This window comes from Syngnathus typhle, linkage group LG13 (genome assembly GCF_033458585.1).
Source record: "Syngnathus typhle isolate RoL2023-S1 ecotype Sweden linkage group LG13, RoL_Styp_1.0, whole genome shotgun sequence".
NCBI lineage: Eukaryota > Metazoa > Chordata > Actinopteri > Syngnathiformes > Syngnathidae > Syngnathus > Syngnathus typhle.
In genome coordinates, this window is record NC_083750.1 from 5,622,488 (window position 1) to 5,635,424 (window position 12,937).

Below are 12,937 nucleotides of genomic sequence, written 5' to 3' on the forward strand. Positions count from 1 at the left end.
GTAGAGTGCACGAGCCGTTGCCACAACGTTGTACGTTTGAGTACAAAGATAACTTGTTACATTGCTCTTTGCTACCCCTGGGAAATTGTAAATTCAGAGGACAGCTTGGGGACACACGTTGACTCGATGTATTTTAATTGTTCCTCTGATTCACAATGACAGGTGACCGCCATAAATGACAATGTACATTGTGTTTGATCGGAAGAAATGTTGCGAATCACACCACGTAATATACACGCACAATAATGTACAAAAGGATTCTGGTATTTTCAAATATGAGAGCTCATTTGTCAGAGCAACTAATGGAGAAAAATGGCAACCAGGAAGTGAAATCCACACTGAACATTTGCAACATTGGTTGCTTTCCGTTTCAGAACCATCTTTGCATCTTTAAATGCTTGAATTTGATCACCTTTGTAATAAAACAAAAATGATGTCAGTCTTAGCCTGTATCCAGACTTTTGCACTTGTTGCCTTCCACCCAAGGTCTCATACCCAGCTGTCACCAGTACTTCTAAGTTTGAGTTTTATAATGAGCACATAAAAGAAAGTGTGAAGCACCTTGTCTCACTTGAGTATGAAACACAAGCCCATGAAGCTATTAATAGTATTTGTTCTTTGCAATTGTGAAATGTGGCTTTCAAGGGGGTGTTGAATTCAGGTGGAGGCTCACTGGACTTGATCTTTCTTTTGTCTTGTCTTTTCCTTCCCCATTGCTTAGTCCACGGACCTCGGTGTGGACTCAAGATATCTGTAGAGGAAATGCAGACCAGGAGAAGCAAAGATATGGTTAAGGTAATTCAATTAAAAGATAATTTTGCTAGGATGATAATGTGCAATATTTGATGTTATTTTGACAAAATGTCTTATTTCAAATCGGTGTCTCTTCCTTTCAGCACTCTTGAGAAGACGATGATCCAAACAGACAAAATCACCATTGATCTAAAGGTTAGTTGTTTTCGTTTGTTATAACCTTTTATTCAGAAAACTAAACAGAAATCAACCATGAACTCATTAGTGTTTTCACACCTAGCAACTTATCAAGTTAGCAAGTGCCCTCTGCTGATTGAATTTTGCAACATCCACTGAATTTTCAGTAAATGTTCAGTGATTAAATGTTTTACTCCAGAAAAATATAGTTAAATGTTTGGCATCAAAATACGGTGTATAATGATATTTTTACTTGTAATTGTTAAGGATGTGTTCTTGTGCAACATATTCATACCTAGTGTGAAAAAAAGAGGCATAAGATCTATTAGTTTTGTATCTTAATTTATTGTAGTTTTCATCAATACATTGCAGAAGATTATATGTATTTTTAAATATGCAGGTTTTCAAAAACATTTACATGTATTTCCTTTAAGGCTATGGTACACTAATACTGTATTTTAATGAAACCTCAAGGTGGCACTCTTGGAATAAAAGTAAGGTAAATGTTTACTGGATATAATGTTCATATTTGATTTGATTTGATTTGATTTGATTTGATTATTTCACCAAGTACATGAATCAATATTCATTACAATTTCATTTTACATTATGTTGTACATGAAAACGGAGGCAGGTTGATGGCTAGACCAACACAAAATGGCAAAATATTGTTAAGTTGAAAGAAAAGATACATGGTTTTCAAATAATTTTACAAACTCAAATGTGAAAAATTATATGCAATAGTATTTAGCCTCTCTCCAGTGGGCTGCACACATAAAACCATCCATCCCATTCTCTGTACCGCTTATCCTGACAAGGGTTGTAAATCATCCACCTCTCCCATGCACTTAACTTAATGTTGGTAAGGCAGAAAGTAGCCTAAAATAATTGACCAACAGCTAATTTTAATCAGAGCTGGCTTCATGTGTCCCTTAATGTATTTTAAATTAAAAAATGACTTTTTTTTTCAGATTTTGAAAAATGTTCATGTTTGTTTTTAAGTTTGACCTATGAAAGCTTGCACATACAGATTTTATATTGTAATTTATAGCAATGATGGAAAGAACTGTTGCTAAATCTAGCCCTTAAATAATAAATATTACTTACTTATTATTCAGGCAGGGGGAGAACATGCAAACTCCACTCAAGGAGGACCAGAGGTGGAATCGAATCCACACCCTCTAAACTGTGAGGTGGACGTTCTAACCAGTGCTCCACCGTGCCGCCTCTTATTAGTATGTAATTTTTATTGTTATTTTGATATTATGAAGACCTGATCTTTGGAGGAAAAACAAGGGGTGATTCGCAATTAGGGCAATAAAATAATATTGAAAAGTTTAATTGCATCTCTCATTAAAATATTTTGTAAAATGTCTTCACCACTGTAATTAAATGCTCATAGTCAACACTTAAATTCCATCCAAGCAGTTAGCCGAACAATCCAAATTATTCCTTGCTATATGGTGGCATCACAAAAATTGTCAGTTTTATTTAACTTTTATTTAACCGAGTAGGTCAGTTAAACATGATATCCATTAATTGTAAACTGTCGTCAATATATTTTAGAAAAAAACGAGATCTTTTAGATGCACACTCCAATTTATTCTACTGACCAAAAACATGCTTATGGAGACAATTACATAACATTCAAAACATCAGAAACAAAACAGTAGAAGATTCATCATGCGGTTGGGGTCACTCTCGATCAAAAGCTTTCTGTAAAAACAAAGAGACAAGAATGCTTCATAAATGAGTGTGGTCCAAGTTTTAATATCTGGTAACTAATTGTTTGATCAATGTAATATACTTGTGCAGCTTTGAAATGAAATGTGCAAAATCAAAAAGATGGGTCACTTAGAGTATGACTTAAATCTACTAACCTTTGAGCCAGCATCCCGACTCTTGGCACGTAACTTGTTGACTTGAGACTCGGCGATGTCAGCTCTCTCCTCAGCTTCATCAAGCTCATGTTGAATCTTACGGAACTTGGTGAGGTTGATGTTGGCTTGTTCCTCCTATAGAGAATGACAAGATTATGCTCATAATTGTGTTTCTTTTGTTTAAATTGGCTTTAAATTTGGTTAAAACTGACTTTGTTCTACTTACTGCATCCTCAGTTGTTCTCTTGTAGGCTTTGATCTTAAGTTGAAGCTTATCCACCAGATCTTGAAGACGCACTAGATTTTTTTTGTCTTCTTCTGTCTGTTGAGACACAGTATTTTTATTTGATTTATTTACTTGACAGCTTTCAAAGTTTAGTTAGTTACCTGGTATGTAAGTTCTTTGATGCGTCTTTCATACTTCCTAACACCCTTGACAGCTTCATTAGCCTTTTTCTGTTCAATGTCCACCTCATTTTCAAGTTCCTTTACCTACAAAATGGAATCATCATAAAACCCAATCATCTCTGAATTTTCTGACATTTGAATGAATCCAGATATTGGGTAATAATTGTTACAAAATTGTGTGGTATACTCACCCGAGTCTCAAGCTTCTGTATTTGCTTTTTCCCTCCCTTCATTGCAATTTGTTCAGCTTCATCCAGTCGGTGCTGCAGGTCTTTGATGGTTTGCTCCATGTTCTTCTTCATACGCTCCAGGTGAGCACTGGTGTCCTGCTCTTTCTTCAGCTCTTCTGCCATCATGGCCGCATCGGTGATGGCCTTCTTGGCCTTCTCCTCAGTATTCCTGCATTCCTGGACGGCATCTTCTACTTCCGTCTGAAGCTGGGAGGTATCTGCTTCCAATTTTTTCTTTTGGTTTATCAGAGCAGTATTCTAAATCAACAAAAAAATATAAAAGTAGTTCTTTAGTAGCGAAAAGAAAGGTGGTAGATTTGTAGATGTCACATGTTGCTCTCACTTGTGAGTGCAGCAACTGCACCCTTTCGCTAACATCCAGCAACTCTTGCTCAGCAAGTTTGCGACTTCTCTCAGCTTGTTCGAGAGCAGCCCTCAGTTCCTCCAGCTCGGTCTGCATCAGGTTGTTCCGTCTCTCCACAATGGCGATGTTCTCTTTAAGATCGTCATTGGTACGAAGAGACTCATCAAGTTGGAGTTGGGAATCCTTGAAAATGGAAACCCAAATGTTAAAGTGTGTTTTTGAAGGGGAGTCAGGAGGGCTTTTTCTTCGGTCAGTTCAAACCTTCAGATGCGCATGAACAGATTTGAGTTGCTTCTGTGCTTCGGCTGCCTGCCGGTTGGCTTGACTTAATTGGATCTCCATTTCATTGAGGTCTCCCTCCATCTTCTTCTTCAAACGAAGGGCCTCGTTCCTGCTTCGGGTCTCAGCCTCAAGGGCGCTCTGAAGGTTGTCCACGACCCTCTGTTGGTTTCTCTTTGCTTGCTCCAGCTCTTCATCTTTTTCAGCCAGCTTGCGCTCAATTTCAGCCTTCACTTGACTGAATTCAAGCTGGAACCTGAGAATTTTTCCTTCCTCATGTTCCAATGTGGCCTACAAAGATAAATTATGTTGGTGTTGGTGAACTACTCATCATCTATTCATGATGAAATGAATATAATATTTTTTTAATGCAACACAACCTACCTCTGCTTCTTCCAGAGCAGTTTGGATGTCAGACTTCTCCTGTTCCAACTGCTTTCGAATCTTCTCGAGCTCATGGATGCTCTTTCCACCCTCACTGATTTGTTCAGTGAGGTCAGATATTTCCTCTTTGCATTGAAAAGAAATAAACTGTACATGAATATTTTCTGAAAATATTTCAAACAATTTGAAGTACAGAATTTCTGTTAACTGACCTTGCAAGTTCTTATTTTCTCTCTTCAGAGTCTCAAGGTTCTCGAGGGATTCTTCGTAGGAGTTCTTGAGTTTGAAAAGCTCTGTGCTCAGAGATCTTGCATCCTTTTGAGAACTTTCTAACTCTGTTTGAGACTCTTCGTACTTCTGTTTCCACTCTGCCAAGACCTGACAGATCATGTTTTAGTTATGTGTTTATTCAAGGAATGCAAATATCATCTTTTTGAGATTTTAGTCATGTTAAAATGGTAATTAAAATTAGCATTTTACTCTTGTTAAAATTCCTCTGATAGCATATCTTGCTTTGGTACCTTGTCGAAGTTTCTTTGCTTCTTGTCCAGAGCAGCAGCAGCAGCATTTGATCTCTCCACATCCACCATGAGGTCTTCAATCTCATTTTGCAGTCTGTGTTTTGTTTTCTCCAGAGAGGAACATTTGGCATTCACTGCTTCTACAGCTTCCTCGGCATCCTGCAGACGCTGGGCCAGCTTCTTCCTGCATTATGATCATTTATTTTAATTCTCCTATAAAACTAAAAAAAATGTTTGAGTATATTTTTTTCTTACTTAGCCTCCTCCAGTTCTTCAGTTTTCTGGATGGCATCAGTTTCATACTTGGTCCTCCACTGAGCCACCTCAGAGTTGGCCTTGGACATGCCGCGCTGCAGTTCCGCCTTGGCCTCTTGTTCTTCCTCATACTGCTCTCTGAGCAGGTCGCAGTCGTGGCGCGAAGACTGCACAGCATGGGCTAATGCATTCTTGGCCTAAAATGAAATACATACATTTGGCTGTGACTCACATTGTAATGTATATTATTATTCTCATCACAAAGCTACCTTGACTTCCTCTTCCAGTTGCCTTTTAAGGTCTTCAATTTGTTGAGTGTAGGACTGCTTTCCTCTAGTGAGTTGTGACACCAAGGAATCCTTCTCCTCAAGTTGCCTTGCAAGTTCACCTAATGTTACAGAGCAATGAATCGTGTTTTTGTCAGTGCATTTATTTATAATAGAAAATGAATTAAACAAACAATACCATTTTCTGTTTGAAGTTTGGCTTTGTGCATGGTGAAGTCATTGATAGTACGCTGTCCCTCTTCTGCTTTTGTTTTATATTCACTCATCTGGTCTTCCAGAGACCTGCACATTTTCTCCAAATGACTCTGAAAACAACAGATTACAGAGAAAGGCATTGAAATAGGTGATTCAAAGTGGGCAAATTAGCAATTACTAACCTGTCATATTAATTACAGTACCTTAGACTTTACAATGTGTTCCATATTGGAGACGACATCATCCAATTCCAGTCTGAGTTCGCTCTTCTCCTTCTCTAGTTTCTGCTTCACTCTCTGCAGGCTGTCAATCTGCTCCCCCAAGTCAGCCACACTGTCAGCTTGTTTCTTTCTCAGAGTGGCCGCAGTAGCTTCATGCTGCAGAGTGGCCTCTTCCAGGTCTCGGCGGAGTTTCTGGAACTCAGCCTCCCTCTTCTTGTTCATCTCAATCTGGGCAGATGTTGCTCCACCAGCCTCCTCCAGTCTCTCACTGATCTCCTCCAGCTCTCTGGCCAAGTCTGCCCTCTGCTTTTCCACCTTGGCTCGAGCAGCTCGCTCTGCCTCGAGCTCTTCCTCCAGCTCTTCTATGCGGGCCTATATGCATGTGAAGTCACGTGCCAAAGCGGATGTTTAAGCTCAAGACCCGAAATATGATTGCGTTGTTCAGCAGACAACAGATTTTAATCAATACAACAACAAATATTGATCAAAAGGCCAATTGTACCTGCAACTCCTTCAATTTTTTCTGGAGCTGTGAACTCATGGCTTGCTCATCCTCAATTTTGCTCAGAAATTGATTAATTTCAAAATCTTTCCTGTGAGTGGACATAAACATATTTCATAAAACATAATTGCGTGTTTTTTTTTTTTTTTTTTAAACTGTAACCTCTTACTTTTTCAGCCTCTCTTCAAGTTGTTGCTTGTCATTTTCTAGGTCCATAAGACTCTCTTGAGTTAATTTTAAGTCCCCTTCAAGCTTTCGCTTTGCCCTTTCAAGGTCCATTCGCACTTTTTTCTCTTGCTCCAGGGATCCTTCCAGCTGTTGGCAAGTATTCACAATTAATTTGATTAGTTAGCACTGATTATTGAATTACATTTCATGTTGAATCTCACATCATCCACTTGCTGCTCTAGTTTTGACTTGGCCTTGGTAAGAGTGTTGACTTTGTCTTCTTCACTCTGAAGGTCATCCAGTGTTTGTTGATGGGCTTCTTGTAAGGCTTTCTTCTCTTTGGTCAGCTTGGCGATAATTTCATCCAAAGCAGCCATTTCTTCAGTCAGGTTCTTCACCTATTCATCGAAATATATTTTTAGTTGATTCATGATAGTCTTAAGGACATGGAGGTTGTACCTTGTTTTCAGTGGCATGTTTCTCCTTCTCCACTTTAGCAAGGGTTAATTCTAAGTCATCAATGTCCTTCTTGAGCTCAGAGGACTCATCTTCCAATTTCCGCTTCTTGGACGTTAGATCGGCATTCATCTCCTCCTCATCTTCTAGTCTTTCTAACAGTTCTTTAATTTTTGCCTCCAACTGAATCTTGCTCTTAATCAGCCCCTCACATCTTTCTTCAGCATCACAAAGATTATCTTGCTCCTTTTACAAAAGACACAGAATTGATGAGTTTGAACACTTTGCACATTAATTCTAAATCTGTTATTTTGATGATAGATTTTGAACATACAGCTTGAACTTGTATCTGTAGGTCATTTTTCTCTTGGAGAAGTGAGACCATTTTCTCTTCCAGTTCTTTTTTCCGTGCTTCTGATTTTGCAAAAGCTTCTTTTAATTTGGTAAATTCTTCCTTCATGTTGGCCATTTCTTTCTCAGTCTCTGCTGACTTCAGAAGGGGTTTGATCTTAAAGAACATCTTCATCCAGGGCCAATTTTTGACCCCCATGAAGGCACGGATGTTCCATTGGATAACAAGTAGTGCATCCCTGTGACGATATGGTAGACAGAGCAATCAAAGTGGTTTTGTTCTGAATCACCCATCTCAGTCATCTGTCTGTTTAAATATACCCATACAGATGGAAACTTTGTCAGACTTGAATAGCACATACCTGCGTTCAACGATTTTCTGGAATTCAATTCTTGCCAGAACACCACGTGACCTTGCCTGGATTCGGGTAATTATCAGAGCTAATCGATCATCTCGCATCTCTTCAAGCAAACCAAGGAGCCCTGCTTTGAAGAACACCTAATAAAAACAAAACATAAAAACATCTCCAGTTTTGTTATGTGTAGGCCATGAGTAAACTTAAATTTTACCTTGGTGTGCCCCAGTTTGTACTGGTTATGATCGATGTCCAAAGAGCCTAACAATTTCTCAGCTGCTTTCTTGTTATCAATGAACTGTCCCTCTGGGATAGAACTTGGGTTTAGGATGCGGTACCTTAAAAGAAATGGAGCCTAAGTTAAAATGACTGACTAATATATTTTGCGTGAATGTGTCTGCAAAGAGTATTTACATTTAAGAGAACGGATAAACCCATTATGTAGACTGTTTATTTTGCTATTAACAATACCTCTGTTTGAAATCTCCATAGAGGATCCGGTTGGGGAAGCCCTTCCTGCAGATTCGGATGCCTTCCAGCACACCGTTACAACGCAGCTGGTGCATCACCAGAGGGTTCTCCATGGCTCCAGGAGTCTTGGTCTCATTGGGGATGATGCAGCGTACAAAGTGGGGGTGAGTAGACCTCAGGTTGGTCATCAGTTTGTTCAGATTCTCCTATGAGTTCAGAAAACATATTGTCATCATTTATTAGAATTTAAAAATACAGCACAATGTACATTGTAAGATTATCTTACCCTATGTAAGGCAGATACTGTTTGAAAGGATGAACCTTTCTTCTTGGTACCTTTACCCTTAGTGGCATGTTCTTGAGGGGAATAAGATAAGATGGTGTTATTGATCATTTTATTTGAGATAAACAAGCAACAAGTTTATAAAATACAAACCTGAGTCCGATCCTGCATAATTTGCAAAGAGGAAAGCCAGCATCTTAACGGTTGATTTCTGGTAAAGCCCAACAACAGTTTCATTTAGAGGATCCTTGTTCTTCACCAGCCAGTTGTTGATATTGTAATCAACAGTGCCAGCATAGTGCATCAGGGCAAAATGGGCCTCTGGTCTCCCTTTGACTATTCTGGGCTTCTGGAAATTGTTGGATTTCCCCAAGTGGTTGTCGTAGAGCTTAGCTTTAAAGGTTGCATCGCTGGCTTTGGGGAACATGCACTCCTCTTCAAGGATGGACATGATACCCATGGGCTGAGGAGAACATGACATTTTAGATTTCAATGTTATGTCTGATCAGTCATAGCCTCTCAGAAAAGTGTCTCTCACCTTTTCAATTAGGTCAATACAGGCCTGCAAGTCCATTCCAAAATCAATGAAAGTCCATTCAATGCCTTCTTTTTTGTATTCTTCTTGCTCCAGCACAAACATGTGATGGTTGAAAAACTGTTGCAGTTTTTCATTGGTGAAGTTGATACAAAGCTGCTCAAATGTGTTGAACTGAAAGAGAAAGCGATTAAAAATTTAACCAAATGTCATCTTTATACAAAACAATCCAAGACAAAGCTCACATCAAAGATCTCAAATCCAGCAATATCCAGAACTCCAATGAAGTACTGGCGAGGCTGCTTGGTGTCCAGCGATTGGTTAATCCTCATCACCATCCACAGAAACATTTTTTCATACACTGACTTTGACAGTGCACCAACAGCATAGTACACCTAAAAGTAAAGTAAGAATTTGTCTTGAAAGTAAGATTTAAAAAAACAAAACAAGACAAAAAACACTTTACCTGGGCGACATTTTGTCCCTTAGTGACCCACTCGTTTCCTACTTTAACTCTTGGATGACAGAGACCTTTGATGAGGTCAGCAGAATTCAGGCCCATTAGATAAGCAACTTTGTCAGCATCTGGGTCAGAGAATTTAATGGTCATCAATAAAGCAGCCAGTGCCCCACAACGCTGAACTTTTTTTTCTGTTGTATCACTTTGTGAGATTTTTTTTTTTTTTTACTAATACGCTCACCTTCAGTACCATCAGCCTCTGCCTGCTCTTCTCGTTGCTTCTGTTTAAACTTCATGTTACCATAATGCATAATGGCACCTGTTAGCTTATAAATGCTGTTCTTCTCTTCTTGGGTGAAGCCCAGCACATCAAATGCATCCTGGTGAGGAGAGAAGAAAAGGGATGTGATTTTTTTCTGCTTATTTGGTGTGATACTGTGAATTTAAAAATTCAGCCCACATCAGTGGCCATGAGTTCCTCAGCATCATTGATGGAAGCGACAGTTGTCTCTCCTTGGGAGATGAATGCATAGTCGTAGGGGTTGTTGGTGATGAGCAACATTTCTAAAATGATATCGCACAGAAACCATCATATTTATTACAGTGCTCCTATAATAATGTCAAACTGTTTTATTCTCTGTCATTTGTTACTTACCCAGAAGTTCAGGTTTCACCTGAGACAAGATCTGGTAGAAAAGATGGTAGTCTCTTTCAGCTTTGAGTTGGTAGGTCACACGAGACTTTTCCAAAAGGTCTGATAATAATAATAATAATAATAATAATAATAATAATAATAATAATAATAATAATAATAATAATAATAATAATAATAATAATAATAATAATAATAATAATAATAATAATAATAATGGACTGTTATTGTGATACAGTAATTTGTCGTTGTAAATTGTTCCACTCACAAGTTTCGATATCAGCAGAAGCCAGCTTTCCTCGGTTGTCAAAATGAATTCGGATGAATTTACCCTACATCAAAAAGAACCACTAAGTCTCTTGTTTTGAGAAATGACATTGCACAACCACTCACAAATCTGGACGAGTTGTCATTTCGGATGGTCTTGGCATTTCCAAAAGCTTCCAGAGCCGGGTTTGCCTGGATGATTTGATCCTCCAGGGTACCCTAAGTTATCAGATAAGACGAATAGCTTGTTATCCGGAAATCAAGTCAGACATTGTGTCATAACTATATATAGTTCATTTACACAACACATGTGAATTCAGTGAAATTAAAAAAAGAACGTGTCACACAAACCTTCTTCTCAGCAGCTGCATCTTTCTTTCCACTTGGAGCCGCGGCAATGCTGGCAAAGTATTGTATTACTCTCTTGGTGTTGACAGTCTTTCCAGCACCGGATTCTCCACTGAGTTCAATCGTGACATCATCAGTTTAAAACAAGACATCGAAACCTTTTTAACTAGTACTTAAGAAATGTGTTTTCTGTGACTTACGTGATAAGAATGGACTGGTTTTCCCTGTCTGTAAATCAAAAAGCTTCCATTTATTCATGGCTTTTACATTAGTGCTTGAAATGTAGATTTTGTACCTGCCAGCATGTACTGGTAAGCGTTGTCAGAGATGGAGAAGATGTGAGGAGGAGCTTCACTCCTCTTCTTTCCTCTGTAGGCAACAACCACCTCTTGGTTGTAGACTGGCAGCGCCTTGTAGGGGTTGACAGTCACACAAAACAGCCCGGAGTAGGTCTAAAAAAAAAAAAAAAAAAAATCTGAATTGCATGATATTAAAAAATGACAGGAAAATGAATATGATTATCTTACATAGATCATCCATGCCGCGTATCGCTCTTTGAGGTTAAACAGCACAGCAGGTTCGTGGAGAAAAGTGAACATGGCCATGTCTTCAATTTTATCAAACTTTGGCGGGTTCTGAGGATGTACGTCAATCTCCTTCACTGTCACAGTCTGGAGACAGATAAGTGTAAATTCAGATGTAATACCAAAACCTGTAATACTTTCTGAACAAAATGACTTTGAAGGAAATACCTTTCCAAACTCAGTCTCAACAGTGACCTTGTCGCCATCTCGACTCTTAATAGATGCCTTGACGAACTCAACCTCAGGGTCAGGAACAAAACATTCCTTCTTCATGTCAAATAGACGAGTCTGAGCCTCCAAGCGCTCCCTGTCTGACTTTCTCAAATAAGGAGCAGCCGACCCAAACTCTCTCATAGCAGCGTCGCCCATTTTAACCTGTTTAACATTAATATGTGTATAAATAATACAATATGTATAGATATAATGTATAATTCAACAAATATATCCAAACTGTCATGATAGTCAAAAGTTGTCAATTTAAAAGTAATTACACAGTGAGATTCAAATTGAATAAATACAACACACATGCCTAAAAGTTTTAGTTACTTATTTAATTGCTCAACTTTACATAGTATCAATAATATTTCATGTAAAATATATGCTAAAAAATACATAAATAAATCACCCTTACCTTGGGTGCTTTGCTTGAAGACAGGAATTGTGTTTAATATAACCTAATGAAGAAAGCCAATCAACTAATACTATGAAGAGCACAGTAATATGTGAAGAATATTTGTACTAGGTAAGATTTTTCGCTTACCTGTTGGCTAAGCGAAGCGAGGAGGCATGTACTGTACCTTACAGCTGTCACCCCTGCGCTAATAAAGGGTGTTTGTCTGCCAAATATGGGATACAATTTTGGAGAAAGGTTACACAATATAAAAAGCTTTCTCTTAATTGGGCGGGATGCTCTGCTCCTATTCGTTGCTTTCACTGGGGAGGGAGAGAGGTGAGGTGTCAATCATAGACCGGCTTGACATCATTTACCGCATTAACAGAACACAACAGAAATGCATTCATAGGTGATTATCAAGACTATGTAGATGTGACATAAAATTATTAAACAACACAATCAGGGTTTACTTATTCATAAGTCCAATAATAGCAAAACTATAACAAAGCTCAAGACAGCCATCTTTCATTCTGTTACAAATCCAGTCAAAAGCTGAATTAGCGCAACATATGCATCATGGTAAATCTTATAAGTGCCCAGTCAGATAGATTAATGTTTACTTAAATGAATTTATTTTTGTTTTAGGTGTTTGTCATTTTGGAATTTATCTTTTTTTTTTAATTATTATTATTATTATTGAATCCAAGATCTTCCAGGAAATGAGATTTCAAACATTCAGCTGGGGTCGCCTCATCCAAAACATTTACTGAAAGGTCAGTCACGAAGGTGGTAGCAACACGTTTGTGACACACTTATGAGACTGAATTGTTTTTGCTGTCGTTGAGTGAGGCCTAAGGTCATGGAGTGACTTCACACGCACAACTGCTGATCCCTGAGAGGTGTGCACCCTTTATCTCATTCTGTCGTCATAGCATTG

General features: G+C 38.4%; 1 protein-coding gene and 1 long non-coding RNA gene across 4 annotated transcripts in view; one reads left to right on the forward strand and one right to left on the reverse strand.

Annotated features, from left to right (window-relative positions):
- Positions 1-12,937, forward strand: part of LOC133165708 (uncharacterized) — a 28,560-nt gene that overhangs the window by 13,814 nt on the left and 1,809 nt on the right. The window contains exons 3-6 of one of the 3 annotated variants that reach the window (XR_009717648.1): positions 722-795; positions 897-948; positions 2,049-2,165; positions 8,280-8,422. This is a non-coding gene — a long non-coding RNA (uncharacterized LOC133165708). Of the gene's footprint in view, positions 1-721; positions 796-896; positions 949-2,048; positions 2,166-3,465; positions 3,663-8,279; positions 8,423-12,937 lie in introns of all 3 variants that reach the window. The other 2 variants (XR_009717647.1, XR_009717646.1) reach the window with 2 other exon arrangements.
- On the reverse strand, positions 2,189-12,137 carry LOC133165703 (myosin-7-like). The gene is made up of 38 exons (XM_061295549.1): positions 12,019-12,137; positions 11,556-11,762; positions 11,331-11,474; positions 11,099-11,255; positions 11,004-11,031; positions 10,807-10,915; positions 10,582-10,674; positions 10,457-10,520; positions 10,192-10,290; positions 9,997-10,100; positions 9,778-9,916; positions 9,543-9,661; positions 9,322-9,471; positions 9,080-9,250; positions 8,695-9,004; positions 8,545-8,615; positions 8,259-8,464; positions 8,002-8,125; positions 7,794-7,930; positions 7,415-7,670; positions 7,084-7,326; positions 6,846-7,022; positions 6,626-6,771; positions 6,457-6,547; positions 5,937-6,326; positions 5,717-5,843; positions 5,521-5,639; positions 5,252-5,448; positions 4,997-5,180; positions 4,688-4,853; positions 4,476-4,600; positions 4,074-4,382; positions 3,792-3,995; positions 3,410-3,706; positions 3,198-3,302; positions 3,037-3,132; positions 2,811-2,945; positions 2,189-2,646 (listed from the first exon to the last, which is right to left on the reverse strand). The coding sequence occupies exons 2-38, from the start codon at positions 11,754-11,756 to the stop codon at positions 2,626-2,628; spliced, it is 5,814 nt and encodes a 1,937-aa protein (XP_061151533.1). The 5' UTR covers positions 11,757-11,762; positions 12,019-12,137; the 3' UTR covers positions 2,189-2,625.

What these genes read in the sequence shown, in the direction of transcription:
- LOC133165703 (XM_061295549.1), bottom strand. Translation starts at nt 11,756, where the DNA reads ATGGGCGACGCTGCTATGAGAGAGTTTGGGTCGGCTGCTCCTTATTTG. An exon ending in TATGGAGATTTCAAACAGAG is followed by an intron (nt 8,126 to 8,258) that starts GTATTGTTAATA and finishes ATTTCTTTTAAG; the next exon opens with GTACCGCATCCTAAACCCAA. An exon ending in AACTGGAAGAGGAAGTCAAG is followed by an intron (nt 5,449 to 5,520) that starts GTAGCTTTGTGA and finishes ATTTCATTTTAG; the next exon opens with GCCAAGAATGCATTAGCCCA.